Source organism: Centropristis striata, chromosome 15 (assembly GCF_030273125.1).
Source record: "Centropristis striata isolate RG_2023a ecotype Rhode Island chromosome 15, C.striata_1.0, whole genome shotgun sequence".
Lineage (NCBI taxonomy): Eukaryota > Metazoa > Chordata > Actinopteri > Perciformes > Serranidae > Centropristis > Centropristis striata.
Window position 1 is genome coordinate 12,236,596 of NC_081531.1, and position 10,879 is coordinate 12,247,474.

The window sequence follows — 10,879 nt, forward strand, 5'->3', positions numbered from 1 at the left end:
CCTTTGAATGTGATGACTCCTTTACATTAATCCTCCACCTTCTGCAGCCCCTGCCTGCCCACACTCTAATCAAAACATTCAGGGCTGAAAAAAAAAGAAACTCGCCACTGGCATATTCTGTACTTCAGTTACAAGCACACTACTGCCTGTCAGTAAGTGGATAAAACATCTAACGTGGCAGCTTTCATGAACTCAACCCTTAAGCACATTTGGAGACTAAAAGTTGCGCGGAACAAGCTTTGAGTCGTTTTTGGCTCATTGTTTTGTTTTGCTTTGTTTCGCCAAAACAGTGCAGCGACTCTCAGCTTACATACTTGCAAGCCGGTCATATGCCACCGTGAAATAGCAGAGAGACGACCTAAATGAGTGCCATGTGAAGAAGGTCAAATATGTAGCACACCAAAGAGACGTGTGTAAATCTCACTGGATTCCTTTTTTTTAAGCTCCACTTCTTCTACTTCTTCTATCAGCTCTGGAACAACTGTGTCACTTTCCCTTCGCTGTGCTCTGTAATCCTAAAGGGCCTGTTGGTTGACAAATGCCACTGGCTCCCACTCTGAGGGAAAGCTGCATGTTTGGAGCCCCCACAGAATGTGTCTATCCAGCACAAATCTTCTATTAGGAAAACAGTTGCTGTAGGGCCAACCACAAGCATCCGGGCAATTCTCTGGGTTGTCAAAGTGCTCCCTCTCGCTCTCCATGTCCCCCTTATTTTCTCCCACTCTCTCTCTCTCTCTCTCTCTCTCTCTCTCTCTCTCTCTCTCTCTCTCTCTCCCTTCCTCCCCCCTTGTCTCAGAGAGCAGTAGCAGATGGGGAGACCAGTGTCAGCATTTCCAGTTGGATCAGCTGACAGATATGCATCCCCTGTATCCTTTCCTGTCGATGTGTGTGTGTTTGTGTGGAGGAGAAAGGTGAAGGGAATAGCATGCATACAGTAACGTTGACAAAGCATCTCTGTTTTCATGATGAGGCCACCAGAACAGGATGGGAGCAGAGGAGGAGCGCAGTGGGGCAGAGTGGAGCAGCCACAGGGGCTCAGAGACTTTTTCTATACAAAGATATAGGTCAGTACTAGGTTTTGTGCCCAGTGGATCTCCTATTGGTGAATATTTATTTGAATATAGGATTTAAATTCCCTAAAGAAGCAATGCACAGTATATCTTTTTGTCCTGTTTGTTGGGACAGATAACATAGATGATGATTAGGATGTTCTAATCTGCTTTTGTCTTATAGTACAAAATCTTTCTGAAGTTACTGGAGTTCCCCAGTGAAACGTTTCTAAATAAAGGGAAAAAAAAGAAGAATTAGAGAGAAAATGGAGTAAAAATAGAAAAGAAATGGACATATATATATATATATATATATATATATATATATATATACACATATATATTCTACATCGAATATAACTAGTAAGGCGGTATACACACACACACACATATATATATATATACACACACACACATATATATACACACACACACACACACACACATATACACACAAGTGTATAACTACTAAGGTGGTAATAAAAAGAAGAATACTAGCAGAATACTAGCAGAAAGGAATGAAGAGACAGAGAGAGAGAAAGAGAGAGAGAGAGAGAGAGAGAGAGAGAGAGAGAGAGAGAGAGAGAGAGAGAGAGGGAGAGAGAGAGAGAGAGAGAGAGAGAGAGAGAGAGAGAGAGAGAGAGAGAGAAAGGTGGAATGCTTGAGGAGGAGAAAGCAATAAGACAGAGATGGAGGTTAAAGGAGGCTGGAAATTGAGAGACGTGCAGGAAGGGAGCGTAAAGAAAGACGAAATTGAGGAAAGAGAGAGGAGTAACAGATGAGAGAATGTGTCCCAGATCCAGGGTGTGTACGCGTTCATCTGCGTGCGTGTGTGTGTTTGCTGGAGTGGTTTGTGTTGCAGGGATCTTGGCTGCTGTCAGGCTAGGGGACTCCCAGAGGAAGCCAGTCCTTGTTCAGTTTACAGTGAATGATTCCCTTCCTGCCCTGCACAGCCCTGCAGGCCAATGGCCAACCAGGTTTGTGTGTGTGTGTGTGTGTGTGTGTGTGTGTGTGTGTGTGTGTGTGTGTTTGCTGCTTCATAGGATGGCCCAGTGGAAAGAAGGAGAGACTGTCCTGTAAATGAGAGGTCACAGGTTGGGCAGTAGTCAGTTTGTCCACCAACAGCCATGTGGCCCATTTTTTACAGAAGAGGAGAAAAAACTTTATTGGCTCATTTTGAATTTTATCACTCATTGGTTGATTTTCAAATTGAAAGTTTACATTTTTATCTTGTTATTTTCTTTTTCTTCCAATGAGTTTAAGTTGTTGTTTTGTAATAATTGAAGAGAAAGAGAGGAAAACAAAATGTAGTATTACAGAATGGCATTAAAAGCTGATTATAAAGTGTTTGAGAAGTTGTAAGACCTTTTACTTAAAGGGACAATTCACCCATAAATAGAAAAATACAAATTCTTCCTCTTTCCTGCAGTGCTATTTATCAATCTAGATTCTTCTGTTGTGTGCTGCTGAGTGTTGGAAATATCTCTCGTATACAGTATCATAAATCATATATACAGTATATATGTACAGTAGTCTATAATCTTGCATATGGTATAATTAAACTGGATAGTACTTATTTCAAGAGCCAAATATGCATTTGAAGAGCATCATCTCTTCCTAGAAATGATGATCTGGCTACTCAAGAGAATCCACAGACCTTGTTGTGAGCATTTAGGAACTATTTTCTTCTACCGAACTACTCCACGAACTATTTACCGTGCAGAATGATGCAAGTTGACTAGCTTCTTGGAAGAAGTATCAAAAACAAAATTATTCATTATACTGATTGGCCCCTTACAGTAAATTATTATTGGATTACGGAGAATAAGTAATATTTTCCTCAGAAATCAAATCCTTTTAATAGACATGATATACAGAACAAGATAAAGAAAATAAACAGAATATACAGACTGTAATACTTTAGTGGACACAGCTGCAGGCCAGTAATAAGTAATGCTGATACTTCACTGACAACTGAGAATGTAAATTTAAGATCTTCAGCAGACAAGTCAATGAAATATTATTATTAAAACAAATCAGGGGATGGAAAGGAGGATAATCCAGCTCTGATTTGACATTTACAAGGGGTCATCACAAAGTAATTTCTTAAATTGGAAAATGTAAAACTATTTGACATAGTAATTTGTCACACTCTTGGAAAAGTAATAATCCTACTGTAATGTTCCCTGCCTACTCAGTTTAAATCCCACAATAATATGGAACTGGTTGGAGCAATAAATAAGCTCCAGTCCTCCCAAACATCTTAAACCACGTTCCAGTGTTTCCTCCAGGATCTTTTCGTTTCAGCCGTTACACATTAAGTGTGGATTAGATGAAGAATGCCATTGCTTCCAAAAATGTGGTGAAAATACTTGATCGGGGTGAATGGAGGTCTTTCTCTGCGTTGGGCTGGTATCATCTGTCACAACTTTACATTTTAACTGGAAAAAAAGAGAGAAAATCTGCACTGAAACTAATACAAATGGGGTTTTCTTGAAGGGCTTTAGATACATTAACTTGGCTGACATATTCACAGAAAGAGTCCTTAAAGTTGCACCAATACTTTAAGTGCTTTAGTAAATCTGTCAACTACAGGAAGTTGGCACTGAATGTTTGGTCATATTCTTGGTGTGGTTTCTTAGATTTGATATAAATCATAGTTTTATTAATGCTTTATTGTATTTTATTTCAGAAAAGACTTTGTAAAGCTATCTGGGTTAAGATATTAAGTTAAAGTTACATTTATATATATGTATATTTATATATTTATTTATAGTAGAAAAATATGCTTGCACTCAGAATTTGTGTCACTCAAGTATTAAAATAAAATAAACAATAATAAAAAATGAACAAATAAATAAATAAATCTGAGATTCTGAAAGATTAATTTCACATGTTTTTCCCCCCCTGCCTAAAATAATTAGCCATGTTGGCGGTAATTCAGTTTTCAGATATTTTCATCCACATGACATTTTCTTAATGATGCAGGATTTGCTGAAACTACTCCATTAACTATTACAACCCACATAGAGAACCTACAGCTGCATAAACACCTGCTTTGGGGCAGCAACTGTGTGGTTTCTTAGATTTACCTATTTTCATTCATGATTTATTTTTACTGGGATTCAGCGGGACCCAAACGTGTAATAATAATAATAAACCGAGACGTTTGAAGCCCCAAGCGAATCATCATTGAACCTAAAGCGATGCTGCCATCTGGTGGCCAAACATCATCATTTCTAATGTTTGTGTCGTGAGGAACGTGTCTCTGGTAGACACCTGTAAGAGTGCAATTTGTTAATAAAAACACAGATGTTTTCATGCAAAGACACACACACACACACACACACACACACACACACACACACACACACACACAAATACATATGGCAGGCTTATTAGCAACAGATGTATTGGACACTGGATGTTTCTTTCAACATGTGCTTGTACACTTGTAAAATTTTATTCACATGTCTATATTCATAGCTACAGCAAGTCAAACTTATTATTTTTATGGATAATAATGCAGACTTTATTTCATATATTTAAGTACAGTTAATACAATATGTATTACTTTGTGAAAAGGTGAACATATTACCTTTTTAGCTACAGCTATTATGTATAAATTATTATTTTAAAAATGTCCATTGCAGTGTTCAGCAGAATTAAATTGTATTAGCAACTAAACTTTATAAATAAATATTCACAATAGTAATTTAACCTAGTATATTGTAACAGTAACATGTGTTTCTGGAAAAACAAGATATATGGTTACAGAAATATCTGTCGGGCTGTGAAGCTGAGCCATTTTGCTTCGTGAAAAGAAACTTTTTATGGCTTTTGTGCATGGTCCGGGACAGAATGGTCAATATTTGGTCCGTCTCCGCCTCAAACAAGCCACACTTGACCATTTGGTGTCACAAAGATGTTAAATTCCTCTTTGGTTCCAGCTTTTCATGAACATATAACTCAAAAATAACCTTACTGATGACTGAAACAAGATTTTCACATCTGCATTTTAGACTGTCAGCTCAACTAGGCACATACAAACAATATAATTACATATTAAAGTGTTTTCTAACACAGTGTGTTATCGTATTGGGTTTTTTTTTGGCACAGAAATACATCAATTACTACTATTATTCCCCCAGGCTGTTCTCATTGTTCATAGTTATAGTAATTGTTCTCCAGAAGGCACAGCTTCTTACGAACCACATTGACATGTGTTGTTAGACGACGACCTCTAGTGGTCATAGTGAGTATGACGGGATGGAAGGAAAGCAGGAAATGAGGCAGCGCAGTATAAAGACAGAGAAAGAGCGTTTAGTGTCAATGGGAGGGGTGGAGAGGCCGGTGTTTATGTCACATGTGTAAGAAAAGTCAAGGTTGTTATTTTAAGTTAACACCACTAGTTATGTACAGAAGTAGTTGTTCTTAACACAAAAAACAGTTTCGTTTTCTAAACTTTTACGAAGTAGTTTTGTTGCCTAAACACAAAGTGTCTGTACATGGAATTCAGAGCATATAAACTACCTTGGCTACCACAAAAATGTGTTGTTTTATGTTATCTAAGAACAAAGAAGAATTGAAACACACGTGGTCAGAGCGTGACTTCTGTCTTTGGTCAGGACTCCATTACTCCACTATGTTTTTGCATAGTAAAAAGTTGTTTACTGCTATATAACTGTAAACATTAACACATGTTTAAAACGGTGATTGCTGTTTCACAATGTTATACAGAACTGTCTTATGAACTGCTTTGCATATGTTTTCGTAAGATATCATATGAGCATGTTGCATTCCCTGTTCTGTAGTAGCTTGTTCCTGCAGTACTGAAGGCTGTAGTTTCAGAAGCAGATTTGTAGGACACTAGTTTTTCCACTAGACACTGCCCATTTTTGTCAGTTGACATAGTAACTAGCCTGAACCCTAGTCGTGTTTACGTCAACAAATTTCTATGCGCATTTTGAAAATTCTCATGAAAAAGCTTCATGGAAAATTTGATAAAACTTCCGAAAATGTGCATAAAAGTTTTAATGATTGCTTGAGGTGGTTTCCGTCTATTTAAAAAAATAGATAATGGGCTAAACTGGAGATGGAAACGATTTAGTTCTGACGTAACAAACTTTCACCTGCATGACTGATCAGCTGATTCTGCTCTGCCGGTCAAGACGAGCTGACATGAACTATTATAAGTTGTTAAGATAAGAAGAATTATAAGTTGCCCAATTGAATCCAATTCCTAAAGACTCTCCATTTTCTCTCTTGGGTGGCCAAAGTCCCATTGTTGTTGTTTTTCTCTCTTGGTCAATCTCTTCTTCTACTACTGTTTACTGACAGATTAGCCTCCAGCAACACATTACACTGCCATCTCCTGGCCAAAGTATGTTTATGCAGTTTTGTTTATTTGCTCTTAACCACTTAACATTTTCTTTAATGCGACATTTTAAAACTTCGCTTCAAAATTCATTCTCACTTTATTGGAAACACATCTACTGACCCATAATCTAAACTGCTACAGCTCTAAAACTTAGCTGTCACGAAAACTAGGGTCCTGGAAACGCAGCCTCCGGTACTGCAGGAACATATTATTAGTACTGTAGAGTTTGTTTGCTCGAGTTTGAATTCAACGCCAGATGGTCGGCCCTTTTATGTTTACTGCCTTGTTGGTTTCCTTTGTGCCAGACGTGATCAATTGTTAAAGTATTTCTGTGTAAAAGCGGCCTGTTGCTGTCTTCCAGCAGTGGTATTTCATACTGGGGTTCAAAGTGAACACCCATTTATCAAGGCTGACATGCACTGATACTGCACACATTTTCTGTCTGCACAGAGAGGCTGTGTCTGTGCTTATAAGCAGAAAGTATTCAGATATCAGCTCATACTCCTGTGATGATCAAATACAGTACTGGAATCACATATTTCCTGCATAAACAAGAGGAATGAAGAAACATTTAGGTTATAAAGCTTAAACTAACAGTAAAAACAGCATTATATGTTTGCCCGAGGCTTCACCGCCCTATTGTACTGACTTTAAGTGACCTTTAAACAAGATACTTTCCCCGGCGTAAAATTGCACCATTAATGTGCACATAAAGACTTCAGTGAGCGTGTCTACAGTTCCTGGTCCCGTCTCACTTTACATGTTGCCCGCAGGTCTTGGCAGAAAAAAGATGGCCTTCTGACCCTGGTGGGTGTCTGGTCCTGCTTTGGGTTGGCCATTCCTCTTCAGCCCGACGTACCAGTTGTACTTCTGAGAGCAATATGTGTTGTAGTGGTTTTCTTCATACTTCTCCAGGAAGTAACACTCATCGTTCAGTGCTTGCTGAGACAAGAACATGAAAAGTGGGAGAAAAGAAAAGAGCAAAGGAAAGTTTATTTTATTGCAAGTCATCTCATTCTTCCTGTAAATTCATTTTAAATTGTCTGGATGCGCACTCAGCAACAGAACAAGAGAAGGCTGCGTTATAAAATAAAAAACTTCATGACAAATCTATAATTCCCTAATGGCTTGTGTTACTCATCAATGATAAATTATTGCTCACAGCGATTTATTTTATACCAAAGAATCTCTTGGGACTGTGGTTTTCCAGTGTTTCGCAGCTGTGGAAAGTTACTGAGGATATTACAAAACTGTTGGAATTTGAGACTTCAAACTTATATAAGTATAAGTGACAAGTATTATATTATTTAAGAAAAACATCTTATTTATTAAATTGCTATCCCATGCATTAGTTACTTCAAACAGAAGAGAAAGTAGTAGTATTACATTTGAGAAAAAAATAAATAAAATAAAGAAATTTAAGGCAAAAAGATAATAAAGAAAATATGATAAATACATTAATAAATAAATAACAGATGATATTATAAATAATAAAATAAAAATAAATAAATGTTATTTAAAATAAATAACACATGTTTATCAATAGTAAAAATAAGAGTAAATAAAATTAAGGTAGTATGGGGAATATCTTTTTATTATTATTTATATATTTAATTTTGTTTTGTATAATACGTGTTTTTTCCTGTATCCTCTTCCATCTCAAATCAAACCTTTCAGCTGAAAAACATATGGCAACACAAAATTTTCCCATTTAAAATTATGTTTACTTTAATTTAATTCGGTGTAAGAACTCACTGATCCGTAGAGGCGTCCATTTTTGTTCATAGCCAGGTACCTTCCTGTCCTCTCGCCCTTGATGACCACCACTCCTACGCTCACAGCCTGCAGCCTCAGGACGTCTGCAACACAGAAACATGACAGTGTGCAACAGAACACATGTTTGTTGCACTCTAAGGATGAAGTGGAAGATAAATGTACTTAAACACAATGTAACCATCTTTTTTTTTCTCCTAAAGTAAATATTTACCTCACATTTTCAGGGAACACGGGCCCTGTCATCTGAATGTGTACACAGGGTAAGTACCTATGTTTACAGACCTAAAAATCACTGAGCAGATTTACCAGAAGAGCTGCGATTAAATACCTAACTCAAAAAGACTTTATCAGTTAGTTTAAGTATTTCTTAAAGCGACAGTTCACCCCGAAATCAAAAAGACATCTGTTTCCTCTTACCTGTAGTGCTATTTATTCATTCAGTTTGTTTTGATATGAGTTGTTCAGGATATCATGTGTAGACATATCTGCCTTGTCTTTAATGTAACAGAACTAGACTGCAAGATAATCAAGATAATCCACGGACCTTGTTGTTCGCAGTTTCATTTAGTAACTATACTAGAAAAAAAGTTGTTTGTATGGATATTTTAAGAGGAGACATACATTTCTGTTGCAAATATTTAAACAAATAGAAACTCACACCAAACAAATCTAGACTGATAGAAAAGCAATACATCTAAGGTAAAAAATACTTTTCATTTGGGGGTGAACTGTCCCTTTAAATCCCACACTAATGAGGCTTAATCTTCTTCCATTTAACAAGTCCAGTCATGTTTCCTCCTCTGTTGTGTTTATCTTATTTTAATGACATCTATGAAAACTTTAAATTATCAGGACTTTAAATTTAGTGCAGAAAGTCAAAAATAATACACATAGATACATTTCAGAATTTAACCAGTTTTATTTTCATATTTCTTATAATAAAGACTTTTCCTCCATCTCTTTTAGTTTGTTGCTGCTTCTGTGACACAACAACCAAACACACATCAAAAAGAAGGTAAGAAATAAAAAATCCTTCCTCACCAAATGGGTCGTTGTCCTGTCTGCCGCCACTCACAGTTCCATCTGTTAAAATCCTCAGGTGGTATCCTCCGTTCTGGCTGTACAGTCTAGTCAGAGTCCGGTGATCCTGTCTGGACAGGTCCAGAGACGCAGGAGCGAACGGCAGCACTGTAACGTCTCCTTCGGACATCCTGCACAGACTTTGTGGCTGTGACGAAGCAGAGTGGTGTCCCTGTGTCTGCAACGACAGAGAAGATCCACGTCGTTCACTGCTTGTGTCACCTGGACTGTGTCTGAGACATGAGAGAAAACAGGAAGAGGAGGACAACGCCGCCTTCATGATGCGATTACAGGAAACGCTCGCCTCCCTCAATCACTCTCACTCTGTCTCTCCGTTCCTCTCCTTCAACCTTTTAAGGCTCTCTTTTGCTTTTTTTATAAAGTGATGAAGCAAGCCAGGGAATCAGATCTGGACAGAGGCCAGGCAGAGGCTCCACGTGATCCAACTTGTTTTCAGGCTGAACATCACTTCGGTTCTTCCGTTGTGAAAATAATTTCCAGATGGCAATGATGTAACATTCACCTGAAATCAGTGCAAGACCCAACAACAAAATAAACAACACGTGGACGCAGCGAAGGGCAGAGAAGACTCGCGGTAATGGTTTTACTTCCTGCTGGAAATGTTGCAAGAGTCTGCGAGTCTATCAAAGATAAGCAACAGTTACAATCCACAAGTGGAACACGAGAACCACTTTCCCTCAAGCTGTTGAAAGACATTCATATTAACACCCTGCATTCAGTCGGCTAGTCAAACAAATGTCCAGAAGCCAAACGATTTAAATCTCTCCGCTCGAGGAACAAGAATGCAGCCAGCCCTGTCTCTCTGTCCGTCTGTCTTGGACCGTCTGCTCCCTCAAAAGCTTATCCAAAAAGCAATCAAGCCAATTTTAAAGCCACAATGTCAATGTAATCTCAACCTCCTGAAGGGTAGAGATCTCAGAGCAGCAGTGGCTGTCATGAAGTCTGTCTCGTCAAATGGAAAAGTAGTAGGAAGCAGCAGTGCTACTGTACAACTGTATGTCTCGATGTTATCATTAGTAGACAGAGGTGCAATAGAGCCAGGCTATAGCCCACATCTGGAATGTGAGAGGGAGAAGGAAAGCGAAAGACACAGCAGTGCAAAGCCACAAGAGGAATGTAAGGCCTACCCACTCGCAGTCTTTCCTAAGAACAGGACCCCGGAGAAAAATGTAGCGTTACGGGATATGAGAGGGTAGTTTGCGTCCACAGGGACCTTCGGACGAAGCTGCTTCTGGGAATGATGTCAAAAGTCCAAACGCTGACCCAGTGCAGACGTGTGGGAGGAGAGAGTGAACCTGTGCATGTTTGAGTTCGGGGAAGATTGCTTCACTTTACCCAAAACATTGTTGATTCATGCATGTGTCATTAAAAGGATACTTCATCTTTAACATGCCCAACGTCACACAGAAGCCAGGTCAGCTTCTTTTAAAAAAAAGTAGGATCAGATCAACTTCCTCTCATTAAAGATCAACATCTGTTGTTGGTGCATCCGCAGAGGTAAACTAGCCAATTAGATTCCCACAAATACAACAAGGCCCCTCTTATGTAGTGAGTCAGTCACCTACCTGTGAGA

The 10,879-nt window shown here is 38.4% G+C and overlaps 1 protein-coding gene across 5 annotated transcripts; it reads right to left on the bottom strand.

Annotated features, from left to right (window-relative positions):
- Nucleotides 1–4,498: 4,498 nt before the first annotated feature.
- LOC131987285 (putative fibroblast growth factor 1) lies at nt 4,499–10,567 on the bottom strand. Of its 5 annotated transcripts, none has more exons than XM_059352487.1 (4): nt 10,438–10,567; nt 9,247–9,518; nt 8,185–8,288; nt 4,499–7,371 (listed from the first exon to the last, which is right to left on the bottom strand). In XM_059352487.1, exons 2-4 carry the CDS (start codon nt 9,413–9,415, stop codon nt 7,186–7,188), a joined length of 459 nt encoding a protein of 152 aa, XP_059208470.1. In that variant the 5' UTR covers nt 9,416–9,518; nt 10,438–10,567; the 3' UTR covers nt 4,499–7,185. The 5 variants fall into 5 exon arrangements, with proteins under 5 accessions (XP_059208470.1, XP_059208467.1, XP_059208471.1 ...); XM_059352484.1 differs by having other exon boundaries at nt 9,247–9,463; nt 10,434–10,534; XM_059352488.1 differs by having other exon boundaries at nt 9,247–9,463; nt 10,438–10,532.
- Nucleotides 10,568–10,879: the final 312 nt, after the last annotated feature.